At 36.6% G+C, this 20,560-nt stretch overlaps 1 protein-coding gene across 1 annotated transcript in view; it reads right to left on the minus strand.

The window, feature by feature from the left end:
• The window catches only part of TTC37 (tetratricopeptide repeat domain 37), a 120,914-nt gene that overhangs the window by 38,768 nt on the left and 61,586 nt on the right, over window positions 1-20,560 (minus strand). The window contains exons 24-31 of the mRNA XM_006885369.1: window positions 19,901-19,975; window positions 18,991-19,132; window positions 16,992-17,085; window positions 13,449-13,526; window positions 8,315-8,439; window positions 7,417-7,540; window positions 4,948-5,169; window positions 2,743-2,815 (exon numbers count right to left, since the gene is read on the minus strand). Coding sequence (XP_006885431.1) covers window positions 2,743-2,815; window positions 4,948-5,169; window positions 7,417-7,540; window positions 8,315-8,439; window positions 13,449-13,526; window positions 16,992-17,085; window positions 18,991-19,132; window positions 19,901-19,975 — 933 coding nt within the window. The remainder of the gene's footprint in view (window positions 1-2,742; window positions 2,816-4,947; window positions 5,170-7,416; window positions 7,541-8,314; window positions 8,440-13,448; window positions 13,527-16,991; window positions 17,086-18,990; window positions 19,133-19,900; window positions 19,976-20,560) is intronic.

Genomic DNA, 20,560 nt, shown 5'->3' on the forward strand with positions numbered 1-20,560 from the left:
TCTTGCTCATATGTCATTTCATGAAATTCTTCTGTGTCAGCCAATTCCTTCTGATACAGTGACTCTGTGTATTCTTTCCATCTTCTCTTGATACTTTTTGGATCATTTAATATACATAGCATATTTTGCTGCCACTAAAAGGACAATGACTTAAACCCATTAGCAGCTTTATGGGAGAAAGGTGGACAGTCTCCTCCAGCCTGAGACACTCAATGTAGGATCACAAAAACTGACTTGATGGGAGTATATGAATTACCTGAAAAGCACTAAAAATGTGGATTTAAACCTGGCTTAAAGTGTGGTTTGTGTACCAGCAGCATCAATATTCCCTGGAAGTTAGTTCCCTATAAAAAATGCAGAGTAGGTTCTATGTCAGACTACTGAATTAGAATCTGCATTTTCACAAGACTGTCAGGTGATTTCAGTATTGAGACACAATGAAATAAAATGATAACAGTTCATTACAAGTACTGACTGGCTAGATCCTAAGAATTTTCCAGACCAAAAATAAAAGGAAAATATGGAATTGGAGAGGACAATGACTTGGGAGGCCACCCCTGCCATCAGCAGAGTCCAATGAATTTGGATATTCCATTTAAAGGCTTATGAACTAATGGGGTAGAATTCAAGTCCAAAGCTTCAATTAGGAGAGAACTGCACAGAAAACTAACAAACTAACCTCACAATAAACAATCTAAAACCCCAAGAGGAGTCAGATCCGATTAGATGGTACACAACAAGAAAAATAAATACATAAAACCCCACAAGGATATTCTCACTGTTGGCATAAGCCATAGGGAGCAGCTAATGTAAAGGTGGCACATCTGGCAGTTTGAACCCACCAGCGCTCAGCAGGAGAAAGATAGGAAAGCTCCTCCCACAGGATTTATAACCTTCTAATAACCTGCTAGAGGGTCAGCTACAAGTTCGTTCTGAATCTACAGTAATGAGTCTGTACTTGGGGCTGGAAAAAAAATCAGCTAGCATTTATTACATGGTAACATTATAAGCTTTATCTTGTCATGTATCAATACAATCTGTATCTATTATAAAGTTCCACCTACTTCATTGTATCTTCCGCAACATCTGTTCTTGTTGAGTACCATCAAGTTAGAACTGACCCATAGCTGACCTTCCAGTTAGTTTTCAGAGGCAGTACATAAGAGAGGGGAAAGTGCCCATTTTTTTTCCGCTGAGTAGCTGGTGGATTTGAACCATATACCTTTCTGTTGGCAGTGTGATTCCTTATCACTATGCCTGCAGACCCAACAGAGTGTGTAAATTTTCTAACAATATCACTAATATCACATTCAAACTAATTCCTGCTATAGATTCTCCAAAAACAACTGCAAAAGTACATCATAAGAGAACGGCGAGCAGCACAAGCTTGGTTTAGAAGAGATTGTGGCACTAAACTTTATCAACAATGTCAGATGGAAAGCAAAAAGTACCAGAGGAATGTCTGTGTTTCATTGACTATGCAAAGGCATTTGACTTTGTGGATCACAACAAATTGTGGCTAACCTTGAGGAGAATGGGAATCCTAAAACATTTGATTGTGCTCATAAGAAACCTATACTCAGACCAGGAAGCAGTCTTCAGGACAAGCAAGGCCACAAGGACAAGCAAGGTTAAAGATTAGGAAAGGAGTGAGTTAGGGATGTGTCTTGTCTCCATAACTTTTCAATTTATATGCAGAACAGATCATTTGGGAGGCTGGGCTTTATGAGGAGGAATGCGGCATCAGAAATTGGAGGCAGTCCCATCAACAACCTACATTATGCAGATGACACAACCTTACTTGCTGAAGCTGAGAAGGACCTGCAGTGCTTGCTGCAGAAGAACAAAGACTGTCATCTTCAATATGGATTGAAGCTGAACATCAAGAAGACAAAGATTCTTACCACTGGGCCAACTGTCAGCACCACGATGGATGGAGAAGAGATTGAGGTTGTCAGCAATTACAGTTCGCTCGGCTCCACAATCAACACTCTTGGCACCCGCAGTCAGGAAATCAAAAGATGAATTGCACTGGGACAGTCTGCTATTGGGGACATCTCCAGAGTACTGAGAAGCCATGATGTCAGTCTAGGGACTAGGTGTGCCTGATCCAGGCCTGATCTTTGCAATTACTTGCTATTAATCAGAGAGCTGGACAATAACTAAGGATGACAGAAGAAGATTCAAGACTTTGATTTGTGGTGATGGAGAAGTCTTGAATATACGATGGACCATAAGAAAACAAATAAGTCTGTCTTAGAGAGGGTGAATCCAAGTTTCTCTTTGGAGGCTAGGATTTTGAAGCTCTGTCTCACATACTTTGGGCACATTGCCAGGGGGGACCAATCCCTGGAGAAGGACATCATGCTTGGAAGGGTGGAGAGACAGTGCAGGAGAGGAAGACCTGGATGGGATGAACTGATACAATAACTGGTGTCACGGGGTAAGTGTGTCAGAGTCAATGAGACTGGCTCAGGACAGGGTGGGCTTCAGAGCTGTTGTACACAGGGTTTCTATGAGTTGGAGGCGACTCAAAGGCACGTAACATGAAGAAGCCACCAGAGTTCCCTCCCATAACACCTAGAACAACAGTACACAGAGTACTACCCACTGAGTAACTAATAGAAAACCTGGCTAAGTAGTGCAACTGACCCATTATATCAATTCATTATTTTTAAAAATGATAATTCAAGGTATCATAAGCTATTTTAACTTGTTGCCAAAACATACAACTTTACTCACCTCTGCCTTTCTCTGGGCATGCTGAGCAACCACTCGAGACAACAAAGACCAAAGAGCAGGATCAGCTGGGTTACTAAGGAGATATCAAAAGTAACAGGTTTAGAGAAGGGAGTTCTTTTACCAAAAAAAAAAAGTATAAATAGGATTGGTGGATGATCTGTCAACAATCTGCGTTACGCAGATGACACAACCTTGCTCGCTGAAACTGAGGAGGACCTCATGCACTTACTGAAGAGGGTCAAGGACTGCAGCCTTCAGTATGGACTGAGGCTCAATGTCAAGAAAACAAAAAAATCTCACCCCTGGCCAATCGGTAGCATCAGGATGGATGGTGAAGAGATTGAGATTGTTCACAGCTTCAGTTTGCTCAGCTCCACGGTCAACACTCTTGGCACCAGTAGCCAGGAAATCAAAAAACGTATTGTGATGGGAAAGTCTGCGGTTAGGGACCTCTCTAAAGTACTTAAGAGCAACGGTGTCTCTCTGGAGACTAAGGTGCGCCTGATACAGGCCATGGTTTTTGCAATCACTTGTTATGCATCAGAGAGTTGGACAATGACTAAGGAGGACAGAAGGAGAATTGACGCCTTTGAGCTGTGGTGCTGGAGAAGAGTATTGAATGTACCATGGACTGCCAAGAAAACAGATTCATCGTAGAGAGGATTAAACCAGACTGCTCCTTGGAGGCAAGGATTCTGGGGCTTCGTCTGACATACTTTGGACATGTTTTAAGGAGAGACAGGTCTTTAGAGAGGGACATCATGCTGGGTAGAGTGGAGGGACAGCGCAGGAGGGGAAGACCCTCGATGAGGTGGATTGATTCAGTGACTGGGGTACTCGCGATGGGTGTGCCAGAGGCAATGAGATTGGTACAGGATAGAGCACGGTTTAGGGCTGTTGAACATAGGGTCGCTATGAGTCGCAAACGACTCGACGGCACCTAACAACAACAACAACAATGCCAAAGATCACATGGTCGACCCATTGTACAATAGCGCTGTCCCTTGCCGTATCCTGAGCCAGTTTCACAACAACAACAACATAAATAACAAACATTTCAGTCAGTAACCTAAATTTAAGGTCTTTTAGACATATAAAGCCAGTTCATATTAATTGCCCATGTTGGGTTGAAAGCGTCATAATTATAGGAAGATAAACTTTGTTATATAAACCAACAATCCTTATGAAAATGCAGCAATGTGATGATTACAAAGCCATTATACATGGAAAGTTAACGCAACTTAATTCATGTTTAAAGAAAATACAAAGACAATGAAAATTATAGGATAACTAATACTGCTTAGAGGAAAAATTACTTCTAGAAATGACATAATCAAGAATAAACTTTATTTTATAAAAAAATATAATCAGCTAGCAAAGATTGTCAATAAAAGAATGAAAGAAAACAAACTACTGACACAATATTCTACTGTTGAAAATAAAGTATCAGTGTTGCTAGTGCGAACAGCTTTCTATTTTTTAAATTTTAAGAGCTAATGAATCTTTAAGCAATGTTTAATGTCTTTTTAAGCAATAAAAAAAATCCTAAAATTATCAACCAATATTAAAACTTGAGAAATAGTTTCATATTAAAGCTAGGTTTGGTCCTTAGCCTAGATAAGGGCCAACTTCTATCAACTGAATTGAAAACAATAAAACCAAAAATCATTATAAGAAAAATAATATTAAATAAAGGCTATATTGAAAACCCTCTACTGTCAAAGTTGATTCCAACTCATTGTGACAATCTTCCAGTTTCTAAGGCTGAAAATCTTTATTGGAAGAAACAGTCTATCTATCTCCTAAGGAGTGGGAAGTAAATTAGAACCACCAACTTTTCAGTTAAAAGTCATATATATTACACAATATACCACCAGGACTCCAAAGCCCTGGTGGCACAGTGTATGTAATTGTATAAAGAAATATATTTATATATATGTATATAACGGGTGGCCAAGTGGCAAGAAGCTGCACTGCAATCCCAAAGGCACATGGTTTGAATCCACCAGCTACCGGAGAAGAATATGCATTCTCCTCCCATGCTATTAACTGCCTCTGAAAACCGCTGAAGAGTCAGTTATGGATTGGTTCCGACTCATTGGCACACAGCAGCAACAACAACACCACCACCACACACACACAACACACATTTGTTTTATATTCTTAAGATAAAACTGTCAGATAACAACATCATTTATAAGGTACCTGTGAACAGCTTTGGATGCTTGTCTCTGTACTGCCACACTGTGGCCTTGGAGTGCATAAATAGCTGAAGTAAGAAGGCACCGCTGATAATTACTGTCTTTCTGTTTGACGTGTTTCAGTAATTCATTAAGTGCTGCTTTGGACAGTGTAGCATCTTGCATGGCCAATCCTAGAGCACACAGAGTTTGAAGGCTTTCTATCGTTGGTTCCTTTAAGATAGAACTAGAAATATATTTTAATTGTCTATTAGTCATGAGGACAATCATTTTTATTATAACTATTAAGGCATGTTTAATTTTAAGTACAAAACAGAATTTATTCAAAGATTAATAAATTATGTGCAGCTTTAGAGATTAATTAAAGCAAATTTCCCAGCTTCTAAGGATAGCAATTTCCCTGACTGCCTGAAGCAGTTAAAAGTACCAACAACCTTTACAAAGCAATAATAATCAGGTTTCTTTCTTTTTTGGTCATTAGGCATAACCGGATTCCAATTCTAAATAAAAAAATTACAGTAATCATGATAACAATTTTAGTTTTAATAGAATTTTAAAAGGTATGAATAATAAGTAAAAACTAAGCTCATCAATGCTGTTGATTGCCTTTGAGTCGAGCACAACCCTATGAACAAAAGGCCTGAAGCCCCTCTACAACTATGGACATTTATCAAAGTTCATAGAGTTTCCGGAGGCAAGTTGTTTAGGAAGTGGATGCCACTCCTAATGCTCATCAATGAAAGATCTGATTTTATTATTCTGATAAAGTTTTATTGTATTTCCTTAATGTTAATGAAATTAGAACTTTAAAAATACAGGTATTATTACACCAAATATTATTATTTGTTCTTTATAAAATATTATTATCATCCAAAGTGTTCCTTGAAGGCAAGGATGGCAAAACTTCCTTCATACTTTGGACATGTTGCTAGGAGAGTCTATTCTTGAAAAGGGATATTCAGTCTGGGAAAGGTGGAAGGTCTGCAAAAAAGATGAAGATCTCAGTGAGGTAGATTGACACAGTTACTGCAACCATGGGCTCAGATGTGTCACAGATGATGAAGACAGCATAGGATAGGATAGGGTTTAGGCCTTCTGTTCATAGGATTACTATGGGTCACACTTGAGTAAACTACACCTAACAACAACCATATTCTCAGATACTTTGGAAATGTTGTTAGGAAAGGCTACTGCTTGGAGATGGACATCATGCTTGGAAAGGTATAGGCTCAGCAAAGAAGGGGAAGACCCTCAGCTAGATAAACTGATACAATGATGGTAGCAATGGGCTCAAGTGTGTCAGGAGGATAAGGATGGCACAGGACAGGACTGAGTTCAGATCTGTTGTTCACAGGGTTGCTATGAGTTGTACACAATGTGAAGGCACAACAAACACCATATTCCAAGATAGCAAATACAATCCAAGGACAATTTCCATTTTATATGTAAGCATCTGGAGTTCACTTAACCTCCTTCACCTATGAAATCAGATTAGTCTTAAGGATGAATAAAATCAATAATGTTTAGAAATCCTTGTTCATTTTAAAAAGAAAATGTTCACTCTCCAGAAATTTAATATTTTTAATAATTATTACGGATTTTTTTACTATAGTAAAATGAAAGAACTTTCAAAGAAAATTTCTTTAAATTTAATAGAAATATTTCTTACATTAAAATATACCAAATATAGTTTACCAGTATGCCTTTTTACTATGCTTTAGAAAAAGAAACAAAGTGTTTTAATTTTCACATAAGTATAAAATCATGAATTTTCACAGACAGTTCTGTAATAAAGAAATTTACTTTAAAGTATACCTAATAACTCTCTCTGCAAAAGATAAATAGATGTAGGAGTTCAAACATGAAAGGATATTGATTAGACATAGTCAGATGTATCAATGCAAATAACCTTATTTTAAATTGGTACCCCAAAATAAGGAAAACGCACAGTATAATATAAATACAATACTGATTGACTGAATTGCAATTTTTACGCTGGCTCAAAAAGACGAAACAAAGAGCTATCTAATATTGACAAATGTACAAAATCTTATTCGATCAGGTGACAAATTACTCTTAAAAAAATCAGAATACCCACCAACGCACTACACACTGCAACCTATGGCACAGAGTTGAGTTGTCCCATAGGATTTCCAAGGCTGCAATCTTTATAGAAGCAGACAACACATCATTCACTTATGGAGCAGGTGGTAAGTCTGAACTGTCAAACTTTCAGTTAGCAGTCAAGCATTTAACTACTGTACTACCATAAAAAATGTATACATAGCATGTAAGAAAATTAAGATTCTGAAAGACTGGCTGAACTCAGGGTTTAGAATAAATCATGATCTCTAGCCCCAACTATCATCAGTTCAGAACCAGATAGACACAATCCTTTTTCTCAACAAAAGGTTCTTAAAATTATAAGAATGTTACTTACACTGCATCAAATTTTAATATCAACTATACATACCACTTAAAGAGCAATGTCTTGGCTACATCCATTTTTCCTTGTTTATATTCTGTTATTGCCAGAGCTGTCAAGATATGAGCTTTGTCTTGCTCTGATTCAACTACAGATAAGGCTTTTTCATAAGCTGTTATAAACAATTGGAAACAAAAGCAAAATAATATAAAACCAACCTTGATTGACAAACTTTTGTGAGATTTCTTTTCTGATCCTATCTCTCGAAAAGATCTAACTGAAATTATATTTTAACTGTCACCTGTGTACAAGGAGATGGAATGTGGATTCAAAGAAACTCAGTTTAGCTGTTACAAGGTGTTTCTGGGGATATTATGAGAATCATGTTGTGGTGTTCCAGAACTTCTCAAAGTATCTGAGTCACTATCTTTAAAAGCCAGCATAGGTCAGAAGAATACCACTGAGGCCTTTGAGATGTCACCAAAATTGCCATATACAGACCAGCAATCCCACTACTCATTGTGAGGAGTTAGAATAAACAAGACTTATTTTTGTGGACATACACTCAGCACTTCCAGGTAAAACAAAATCAGCCATTCCTAAGAATCCTTGAAGTACCCATTTAACAGAAAGTTACATTGAATCTGTGTGGGACAATGAAAAGCTGCTTTGATTTGTTAATTCAGCTATTTATCATAAATGCTCTTGAGCCTCAGGTTCCTCTTCTGTAAAGTGAAGGTGACACTCAGCTTATAACATAAGGACCATTCATCACAGTCAGTGATATACTACGAGGTCATTCCTCCCTCTTAATAACATGTAATGCGTAATGACTACTACGACCCATTTACATTTTGGAGGCTTCTGTCTATAAGGTCATACTGAAAATTTCTACCCAGTTCTCAAGGAGTAAAGAGTGCCCTTTAGTTTTAAGGAACATACGTACCTTTGCTGCTCTCTTTATATAGACCTTTCATAAATAAAGCTAATGCAAGGCCTGTGATGTCTTCCAATTCTTCAAGAGGTGTTGATTTAAAAGCCTGGATAGCTTTATCATATTCACCAATAGAACTAAGAAGCAAAATGGAACATACTTTTAATATAAAAATGAATTCTCATTTGTATCACTAAAATATATAGGTATTAATATGCAAACATTCTTTCAGTCACTTTTTTATCTTGCCATTTGGTAAAAAATGAGCTATTTGTGTTGAAATGATTAAAAAAAAAACCTTAAAATAGAAATCATATCATTTATTACAAATAGAATGTTTTAGAGGGGTGTGTTTCCTCCAAACTACATACAAAAATAACTTCTTAAGTGCACAGTCAGCTCCAAATCATAGTGGTCCAATGTAAACCAGAACAAAAGACTATTCCAGCATTATTCTCATAATATTGGCTATATTTGAATTTACTGTTGCAACAGTTTTGTCAATCTTCTTTAAGGTCTTCCTCTTTTTTAATTCTTAATGTTATATGGGTTTGCATACACAATCCTTACACATTGTGCTTCATACAATCATTCTCATGCCTTGTGTTTTATAAAATTAATCACCATTGAACTATCTTTACTAGTTAATAACCATTACTCTATCTTTTCAGGTCCCTGCTAGGCCATTCCCATTTCCTTAACCTGCTTCCTCCACCAACTAAATTGTGTGACCCTGTGATTTTTTTTCCCCTGTCCACTCCCACTCTTTGCTCCCACCCTTTCCCTGTTGGACTCCCATAAATGTTTTACTAGTTATCTTTCTATTTTTACAATAATGGTCTTATGCAGTGTTTGTCCTTATAAGACTGAGTTAGTTCACGCGGCATAATGCTCTCCAGTCTCGCATAGTATTTTTTAAAAAATCATTGCTTTTGAGTGCTGCATAGTATTTCATTATGTGAATATACCACAATTTCTCAATCTATTCAGTTATAGTTGGACATTTGGGCTATTTCTATGTTCTTGCAATTGTGAATAACAATTACTGGTGTTCAAATCTTGGTTTGTGTCTCAGTTGTAATTTCCTTGGGGTGTATTCATAGTAGTCGAATAGCTGCGTCATACGGAATTTCTATGTGCAGCTTTCTGAGGAAATGTCAAATTGCCTACCAGAATGTTTGTACCATTTTACAAACCCAACAGTATATGAGAGTTCCAATCTCTTCCGGTCCTCTCCAACATTTATTACTTGCTGTCCTGTTAAACGTTGCTACTGCTACTGGGGTGATATGGTATCTCGTTGTGGTTTTGATTTGCATCTTTCTTCTTGCCAGTGATTTTGAGCATTTCTTCATGTGTCTGTTGGCCGTCCAAATGTCTTCTTGTGTGAAGTCTTTCACTGTCTTTTGTCCATTTCATAACTAGGTTATAAGTCTTTATCTTGTAGAGGCCCTTTAGCATTCTGTAAACTTTTGTTATGAGATGGTATTGCCAAATGTTTTAACCCAGTCAGTAGGTTTTCTTTTCACCCTATTGTAAAAAAGGTTTTGATGCACACCGGGAGTTAATCTTTAGAAGGTCTCATTCATCAATATTATCCACTCCTGGTTGTGCAAGTCTTCCTCTTTTTGAGAGACCCTTCCGTACCAAATGTAATATTTTTCTCCTGGGACCAATCTCTCTGGATAAAATAGACAAAGTAAATGAGACAATGTCTCACTATCACTTTTGAGGGGACATTCTGGCTGTGCTTCTTCCAAGATGATCTGTTTGTTCTTTTGGCTGTCCATGACAATAGTGAAAACTATTTGTCAATATCATAACTCAAAGGCATGAAGTGTTTCTTATTCATTGTCCAACTTTAACATTCAGAGAAGAAAAATGAAAATAGCCTGGCTTGGAACAAGTGCACTTTAGTTCTCAAATTGATATCTTTGCTTTTCAACATTTGAAAAAGGTCTTTTGCAGCAGATTTGCTCAATGTGTTATGTCATTTGACTTCCTGATTGATGCTTCCTTAGGTATTGATCGTGGGTCCAAGCAAAATAAAATCATTAAAAACTTCTCTTTCTTCTATTTATTATGATGTTGCTTAAAGGACCAGTTATGAGAATGTCTGGGGTTTATCCCTAATGTTGAGGTATTATCCATAAATGAAGGCCATAGTCTTTGGTCTACCTTACTAAGTGCTTCAAGTCCTCTTCAATTAAAACAAGCAAGACTGTGTCACCCGTACACAACAGGTTGTTAGGTTCTTCCTCCAATCTTGATGCTGTATTCCTCCACATACAGCCTAGTTTCCTGCATTACCTGTTCAGCAGTTTGAATAATCACAGCGAAGGGATACAACCTGGATGCACATTTTTACTGATTTTACTTAAGCATAAGCAAGTGTTCTGGCATTCTCATTCTACACAACGATAACCATGATTTGTTATGATTCACATGGTTGAATGCCTGTACATAGTTGATGATGTTGTCTTTAGGTGCCAACGAATCATGTATACTCATAGGGACCCTATGAAAAACTGATCTGAAAAATGTCCTATCCGGTGCCCTCCTCACAATCTCTGACACAATCAAGGCCATGGCTGCAGTCACTGCACCTACCCACTTGGATGAGAGTCTTCCTCTCTCCTGCTGCCCCTCCATCTTTGCAACTATGATGTCCTTCTGCAAGGAATAACCTCTCCTAGCAACATGCTCAAAGTATGTGAGATGAATCTTCTTCACCTTTGCCTCCAATGAGCACTTTGGCTGCACATTCTCCAAGACAGATCTATTTGTTTTTTTCACAGTCCAAGGGATCTTTGGCACTCTTCTCCCACATCACAGTTAAAGGCATCAATTCTTCTGTTATCCTGAGTCACTGTCCAGGTTTCAGAAGCATAACAAGTGATTGAACAAACTTTCTGAAGATTGAAAAATCTTCCTGAATCAGGAGCACCTCAGTCCTCAAATTGATATCAGTACTCCTCAAAAATTTGGAGAGGTCCCTGACTACAGACTTTCCTTGCACAATGCATGTCCTGATCTCCTGAAAAGTAGTACCAAAAATATGAAGTCACTGACAGTCTCAATCCTTTCTCCACTCATGACCTACTGGTCCAGTGGTGAGGACTTTTGTTTTCTAGATGTTGAGATGCAACTCATATTGAAGGCTGCAGTGTTTAAATTTCTGCACCAAGTGCTTTTAAGTCCTCTTCACGTTCAGCAAGCAAGGGTGTGTCATCTGCATAGCAAATAAATCACAAATAAACTTCTTTCTAGGTTTTCTCAACTTTCAGGCAAAATCAACCTGACATCAGCTTTTCCTTTAATCATCCAGGAAGCAAAACCTTTAACTGTGGCCTTTATCTCCAGGGTTCCTATGGTTACACCTCACCACGGTCTCTTCACAATCTCCCCACCACCATCATTTCTCAGTGTGGAAAGTGCTTTCTTATACTGGCTCCACAGCTGTTGATGATTTGCAAGACATGTGTCCACAGTTAAGACAGCTGGAGAACACCACAATGGCTAGAAAAGTCAATTTTCAACGGTACTGACATCCCACTCCTGAAAAGGTTTCAATGTTGAACAATTTCTTTTGATACAGTGACTCTGTATATTTCCTCTGTCTTCTTTTCTTTTGATGTTTCCTGTATCACTCAATATTTTACCTCCGTTGTTAAGCAGAGTTGATTCCAACTCATAGTGACTCTATGCACAATAGCTCTGAACTATTTTGAGCCAGTTTCACTGCCTCCAAGAAACAAATCCTCATTACTCCAGTTCCTGTGCCTAACCATCTTATCCAAAGTCTCCTTCTGCTGTGTGGTCCCTCCACTGTTCCAAGTATTTTACCCATAGACTCCTTCAATATTGAAACTTGAATACTTTCTTCATGTTGAGAAATGCTAAGTGTGTTCTTCTCTCTTGGTTTTCCAATCAAAAGGATACATACATTTATACTAAAAGTGGTGTTTACAAATGAATATCATCTTCAAAGATGTGATTAGTTTTGTAAAGAAAAGAATAAATTTATCTTTGGAAAAAATGCCTGAATTAAAGTGATAATACTTTTAAATTATATTAAATTTCAATGCAAGCATTTACGAAGTTATGCTCTATACTTCTATGCTCCTATCTTATACTCCATGATTAGTTCTGACTTAATGGTCATACTCCTTACAAAAAATAGAGTTAATAAACTTTTTGAGTGGAAGATAATTATTTTGTTATAAAATATTATATTTATATTAAATGAAATATCTAAACTAAAGAGAACAGAAATTTTGTTCCATACAGTATTTTGTATTTAACCTCAGTTTAAAAAATTTTTTGGGAACTGATAAAACCCTATCAAATCCTAAACAGAATGGTTTAAAAGATCAAGAATGAAAGACAGTTGAGATGGTAAAATTTTCCTGTCTGTGGATGTGATTCAGTTATATGGTTACAACAGAAAATAATTTACAACTCTACTATATAGAGCTTAAAAATCTAAAAACTAATCCAGAAACATTAAACTGTAGTTCTAATAACATTTCATATGGAATCATTCAATTTTATAGTCACTCTCAATTTTAGCAACCCGTCCTTAATATGAGTTGAAAATCTTACTCCTACAAATCATGCTTCTATTTTCTAGTTCTACATTCTAAAACAAATAGTTTCTAATATTTTGGGCAGGAGGAAGAGTCCACTATCTTTGATAATCTAAGAAAATCTGTCATTCTCTCTCTATCACAAAATGTACAAATGTTTGCATACAATATCAAAGCTCCTGAAAATCAATTTACACTTTAAGAATATACAGCAAAACAGAATCAATATAATTCTTCCAGTCAACCAGGTTTCCACCATCAGACACAGCCACTGCCTCTCTTTCAAAGTCTCTTATCCAGTCTACAAACCATCCATTCTAAATTTAGTATAAACCATAAGTCCCTTATATTGTGGAAGGCCATTGTTAGAGATTACAGGAAATTGATAGCACTGTGTGGCAGTGTGTAAATTACATGTCCCAAAGAAATATCATCCTCTTCTTTATCTATACATGTTCCACAAATCTGGAAAACTGTTTATCACCTCATCAGCCCCACTGCTTTCACCAGAAAAATCCAAAGGATTCACAGAATTCATAGGGGGAAAATATGCTTACCACAGCAATCTGCCATAATTTCTTACTGTAACATGGTAAGTATCTTGATCTTCTGTATTCTGTAACAACAAAATTGCCCTTTAAAAAGGACAAAGGATTTTAAATTATCTATGTGCAATAATAATCTTTTACCTTTCTTCTTTAACTGACTCTATAGTTTTATTTTTTTCTCTTTCACTTAATCTTACTCACTCATTTCCATCAATTTGGAACCAACTCACTTAATTCTAGCAACTCTTTAATGCTTGTTGTAACAGTCTGTATTACACTGGTACCAAAAGCACCCAAATATATTTAGATATTTTAGAATATCAGGAAAAAGAAAATAAAATAATTTATTATATTTGAGCTCCAAATACTCAACATATTTATCTAAGAAATTTTTTGTGTTGTCATATTAAGTTTTAATAAATTTGAAGTATGTGGAAAATTCTCTTGAAAATATCTGTTAATAGTTTGAGTCACAAATCAGAATGTTTTCTGGTATATCTGCTTGTTAGCTATACAAAATTACTTAAATGATATATGAAGTTCAGAGAAGCAAGAGTCATCGAGAGTCCTAAGAGACTTAGAATAAATACAGTTCTGGTGACATATTAGAATAAATATATGCTAACATGAAGATCAATGAGTTCTGGTGAAATATCACTGAGAATCGTCCCATTAACCCAAAGAAAGTACCTGTCTGATGGTTCAAATTCACTAATGGGTTTGAGGGAAAACATGGGTAATCTTCTCTTGTGCAATTTATAGACCCAGAAACCTACCAGGGGGTCAGTTACAAGTCAAATTAGTTTCTGATTTGGCAGCAGTGAGTCTGAGTGAACATGAAGATATGAAGAGCCCCTACTGGTTCTGTGTTTAAAGTCTCTACTGCCTACCAAAAAGATCACTTGGAATCAACCAGCTGCTTCATAAAGCAGTCTGCTTCCATAAAGATTCAAAACCCTATGGGAAGGGAGCTCTGGTGGCCTAGTGGCAAAAAGCTGCGCTGCAATTCTGAAGGCTCGTGGTTTGAAACCACCAGATGCTCTGTTGGAGAAGGATGGGTAGTCTCCTCCTGTGGCAGTCAGATCTGACTTAACAGCACACAACGACAATAACAGAAACAAGCAAACAAACAAAAAAGCACTCCTATGGGGCAGTTCTCGCTGCCCTACAGGGTCTATTTGGTCAGTATGTCCTATGGAGTCATTATGAATACATACTGACATAACGACAAGGGGTTTGGTTGTGACAGTCTATATTTCCTTCTCATGCTGTTTCCTTGGTCAAATTAGAAAATGTCTTCACAACAAGAAACAGCACAATATTTAGCAAAATTTTTGGATTTTTCTTTTTTAAGAACATTACTGTTTGGTGCTGTTAAGCCTATTTCAACTCATTTACAGATTCTATGTGACAGGGTAAGAATGCCTCAAGGGATTTTCTAGATTTGAGAGTGATCCCAGATCTGAATCACCAACCTTTAGGTTAAGAGCCAAGCACTTAATCATTAAGAAAATTAAGGAGAAAGGATTTTTATCCCCTTGATGTTAAAATGAGAAATAAAAACTTGCTAAGAAGTTCAAAAGACAATGCTTTAAAGATTAAAGAGTCTTGTGGTTAGATATATAGAACTGGTGGTTGCAAGTTTCAATATGTTTAAATAAGAAAAACAACAGCAGTAAAAGGCTGGTACATATCCAAGTAACTGCAGAGCTGTCATTTTAAGCCAAAGTCATCACTAATGTTTCACCAAGGGTATCTACAAGTATAACACATCCAACAAAGTGGCAAGCACCCTAAAGCAGTCCAGTTTCTGATTAAATTGTGCATTCATTCTTGCATTCTACCAGATGTATACAATATATGTACTGGTACATTTATTGCCACAAAGAAATAAAACTGTGGTTTCTAATACATCATTCTCCATTACACACCTGACAAAAATAACCTCTTGATCATGCAGACTCTAGTACCACCTAGTGATTATTACTTTGAACTGCAGATAGGCCCAGAAGAGAGATGACAATGCACTTGTACGGTATCTTAGTTACTTACCAGACAAAGCTTCTTTAAAATATTTATTCACTTCGATTTAGGGCATTAATGTGTCTCATTAAGCAATCATTTTCATCAAATAGTTACTCAGGAGACCAATACGTATCCTCCTCTTATTAACCCGTCAATTAATATTGTACAGAAAATAGCCTGATGTTTATTTCATTTCTTAGCACTCTGTACTGATCTTCTTCATGCTAGCACACTGGCTGTATTGTTTATCAAACACGCCAAGCCCACTCCTGTTCATGCGTACTTGCTCTTGCTTTTCCTTTATTGCTTCCCTTCATACAGGCCAAAGTTCAGCTAACTCTTTAGTAAAGCCTTTTCTTAAAATGTATCTAAAACGTAATTTCCTGCCCCTGCACTCTGTCCCTGTGCCCTAATGACTCTCTTTCTTAGCAAATATTATCATTCATTTACTCAGTCATTTGCTGTTGAGTCAGAACCAACTCATAGCTGACCCTCCAGTAGGTTTCCAGAGGCTGTAAATGCTTGGGAAAAGCTTGCCCTTCTTTTTCCCTCAGAGCAGCTAGTGGATTCGAATTGCATACCTTTGGGTTGGCAATGCAACTCCTTATCCATTAGGCCATCAGAACTCAAGATATTATTACCATTGCACGTGATTATTTTATTACTAAGTTTCTCCCCTCCATATCAGAATGCTGGTTCCATGAGAACAGTGTCTTCTTATGTCTAATTCCTTAAAAAATTATCAGTGCTAGGGACACAGTGGTTCAAAAAGTATCTGCTGAATGAATAACCATGCAATAAATATTAAAATGATAAAGTCATAAACTTCTCATTTATCCTTTGATTAAACACACATGTTTAAAGAACTTCTAATGGGCTAGATTTTTCTAACACAACATCCCAAAGTTTCTGGTTTTGCTTTATCCTTCCTTACTTCTTTCCCTCCTTTCATGTTAGGAAAACAAAACAACTCCCTCTTCCCTTTGCATGGAGTCAGTCCCAACTCTGAGGGACTCTACAAGACAGAGTAGAACTGCCTCTTAGAGTTTCTAAAGCTTTAAATCTTTACCGATGCAGACTGCCACACTTTTCTCCTATGAAGCAGCCGGTAGGTTCAAATTACTCTTTATCCACTGCATCACCAGGGCTTCTTTCCTTTTAGGTTATTGTTGTTATGTGCCGTGATTCATATCTGACCCTACAGTGGGTTTCCAGGGGCAGTATGCTGTAAGGGAAGAAACTGTCCATCCTTCTCCCTCACAACAGCTAGTGGATTTGAACCATGTGGCTTTGGGATTGTGGTACAGATTCTTACCACTCAGCCACCAGAGGTGCCTTCCTTTTAGGTTAGACAACAGAAACCAAGAGCTGAAAACCTGAGAATCCATCTTTTCCCTATTTGTGATGTAATAATACAGAGTGAAAGAGCAAGAAAGGGAATCGGGATATTTATTTAGTCTTAAAAACCAGACAAACTAACAAACGCTAATTGATAAATAAGGACTATTTCCTGTCCAGGGAGGTTACCTTTGGTATGCATCTGCTGCTTCCTGTTTGAGGTGCAGATGCTCATTTAAGTAACCCAGCATCGTGAAAGCAGGAGCGTAATCCTGAATTCTTTCTGAAAGTCAAGAAATACATTTCATTTGCCTGTTCACACTAGCTGTATTCATAATTTGTTACTTTTATTAAAAACTTTTCAAGATTTTAATACTAATTCCAGACTACTCCTTAAAGCCTCTGGCATTGTTCAGAACAGTAGTCTGATTTTATTTTAAATACAACTTGCCAGTCACCATTTTACAACCTTTAAATTATTGAAGCATTTATTTAACTTTTAAATATTTTTATTTATAACTATATAATAATTTTCAGTTATTTCTCATATTAAACCAGTCATGAGAAGTATATGGAAATTCAGTTCCTTGGCTAACTACATATGCCTTCTTGGGATTAAATTTAGAAGCAATTTGATAGTTCTATTACAATCCCTACATGTTCTTTTAAAAGATTCTAGGAATAAAAGATTATATGGGTCCTTTCAATGTAGTAGTTTTAATATCAAAACATATGATGGCTTTTCTAAGGTACAATAAACAGAATATATTTCATCTAGTTTAAAGTAGTACTCTGAGAAGTTGTTAAATGCCTTAAATGAATAAAGTATAGCATACCAACATCTTAAGTGATAATCTAGTTCTAACATCAACACATGAAATAAAAATCATATAGCAAAAGTATGCTTCAAAAATTCCTTAAAATCAACACATAACAAGAAGCACGCAGAAAATTAGTTCACTCTAAGGCAAAAAACACCATCAACAGAACAAAGTAGTAACTGTTAACATTCTATCTCATCTCACCCAAATTTTCTTCTTCTAACACATACAGTTTAATTTAATAAGTAAGTATATAAAGTGACTCTACTATAGAATTACAGACCTGGCTAACAAAACTATTAGGGATGTTTTGTTGTTTTAGGTATCCGAACTTTCCAGAAAGCTAAAGATTTATTTCAGAGTAAATCCTCCACAAATGCTACCTAACCTGTTAAGAAATCTATCGGTAACATTTCTGACTACACATTTTCTCAGTGGTTCTAGGTATTCATGAGGGTTATTCATTGTGGCATACTGCCTAAAATGGCAATGCCCTGACACACACAAACTAATTTCCTTCTATAAAAGTACCTCAGGCTAACTGCATGCAAGGTATTACAATTCTTCAGTACCTAAAATGGGGTCTTTTCCTTGGTTTTCAGTTTCTCTAAGTCTTCAAACTATTTGACTAATAACACTCACTACTATCATTACCGTTTATATTCTTTGTTTCTAATCTGATACTTGGTTGGCCTAGTGAACAGAGAGTGATGCTACCAAGTCAAAGGTGGGTAACTTTAATCTGTGGCCCTCAGGCCTGTTTTTAATTGTTTTTGGTCAAACATTCTTCTAGGTCATATAGCCCTGGTGAGTCCACTTGCTGTACAAAAGTAACTTGCGGTTGCTGTGAAGCTGAACATTGTGACACTGATGTGTCAAATGCGATAACGGTAACCCATGGTGGACAGTGTTTGGTGGAGCTCCCCAATTCAAACAAGCTTGGAAACAGGAGTGTCATCCACTTCCATAATAGCTTGCCTCGGGAAACCCTATGAACCCGGAGAAAGGATGAAAGTCACACAAGTGTTGAGGACTTTTCGTTCACAGGGTCGCTATGAGTTGCCTACAACTCAATGGCACTTAACAACAACAACAAGAAGCTTATTAAATTTTGTCAAAGGATAAGTAAAATTTTAATCAAACTGCATTTCTTAAGCATCCGCCAGACACTGTACATTAGGGATATGCCACACACTGTGTATTGCATTTTGCCTAAACCATCTAAATTCTAAGCAATATATACTTTCCCCTGTCAATTATAAATGGGAAAGCTAAAATTCAACTTGGTAAAATGCCCAAGGTTTCATCATGGCTACTAAGTATGATAATACCATGACTACTCAGCTCTACCTATGTATTTTCCTTACCTATGTATTTACTCAAAACAACTTGTGCTGCTGGAATAGCATTCATCTGGAGAATGTTGTACTGGTACAGCTCTGTTTCCCTGTTGCTTTTATCTTGCAATGTTGTACAGACCCAATATGCATAACCAATTGCACCCTCCGTCTTAAGGGAAAAAAAAGGTCAACGTTAACAAAGCAGACTCAGTATAAGAAAGTACCAACGGTGGGTGGAGGGAGGGGCAGGTAAAGGAAATAAGAAATATCTGGTGTGGAAAACGATGCATGTGAACTTTGTAAATAAACCAGTAGAAAATAAAAAAAATTTATTTAAAGTAAAAAAGAAAGTACCAACAAAAATTAAGGAATGAAACAATGCACTTCAATTTCATAAACATCATCTCTTAGACATCTTTATGTCAACTGGTAAGGGTCCTAAATGAAGGGTCTCTTATGATAAAAAAACAGTTGAGAACATATTTAATCATCATTTGTTCCAATCATAGGTAGAAGAATCAAATGGGATAAAAACAAGCAGAAGGAAATAGATCTGATCATTAGTTTTTCCCTTCTGGGAATCATCCTCAAAGGACAATAAACATACAAAACTAATAACCAAACAAGAGAATTCCAAAACACTTTGGAAAATAAGTGGGTAATCTGAAAATGTTAACCAAGTCTAATCTTTATCTGACATCTATTTTTTCCTAGACATCAGTTTCTCTGCATTTCTACTATTATATAAATTCTAATTTCATTTCATTAGTTCTTTAAAGCTGATAGAAAGTTTGAAAGTTTAAGACAGTATCTAAGAAAGAATAAAGAGTAAAAACATATTATGACAGAAATATTATATCCCTAATTCTTCATTTTCTTAAAAAGGATCACACTTTATTCATTAGTAAATCCTCAACAAGAACGTTCGAGTCCTTACATGCATACTGAGTTCTGTAGTGTGCCTAAAGAGATCCATTGTGTCATAACTTCCAACTGTCTCCGCAATAAGAGCCTATAAAATTAAAAAAAGACATTTTCTTTAAGTGTTTTACAAGTGAAAAACAATAATAAATGAAACTATTAGGAAGAACCAAAAGTTTACTAGACAGTTGTTTATAGCAAAGGCAATTTCTCTTATCAGTCTTGGCTACTATACTCCCATAGCTGAGGCTAAGAAAGTACTAAATAGGCTTTCAACTATGTGAAATGCTTCCACATGTTCATCTCCAAGCAGTAGTGGTGAAATAATCCACACTATTAGAGCTTAGAGACTGATGAGGTTATGCTACATTTTCTCATCCTTGCCACCACTGATCTTTTCATACTGATGGAGGCTCTTCAAGGACCTCTGGTGGCATAGCCTTGGGAGACAGGTGTATAATCTCTCATGCAATTTACAGCCTCAGTAGCCCAATGGACAGTCAGCTCTGAGTTGATTCCAATTTTATGACAATTAGTTGAGTTTCAGTTGAAAAGTTCATTACAAGACCACCTCAAAATCATCTGGAAGCTTTCAAAAAGAATGTCCTCATTCCCACATATCCAGTTTTCCTAAGTCTGCAAGAAAGTTCAACACGTTTCTTTTTTAAATGGCTTT

Source organism: Elephantulus edwardii, unplaced genomic scaffold (genome assembly GCF_000299155.1).
Source record: "Elephantulus edwardii isolate Elephantulus edwardi_28Jun2011 unplaced genomic scaffold, EleEdw1.0 scaffold00043, whole genome shotgun sequence".
NCBI lineage: Eukaryota > Metazoa > Chordata > Mammalia > Macroscelidea > Macroscelididae > Elephantulus > Elephantulus edwardii.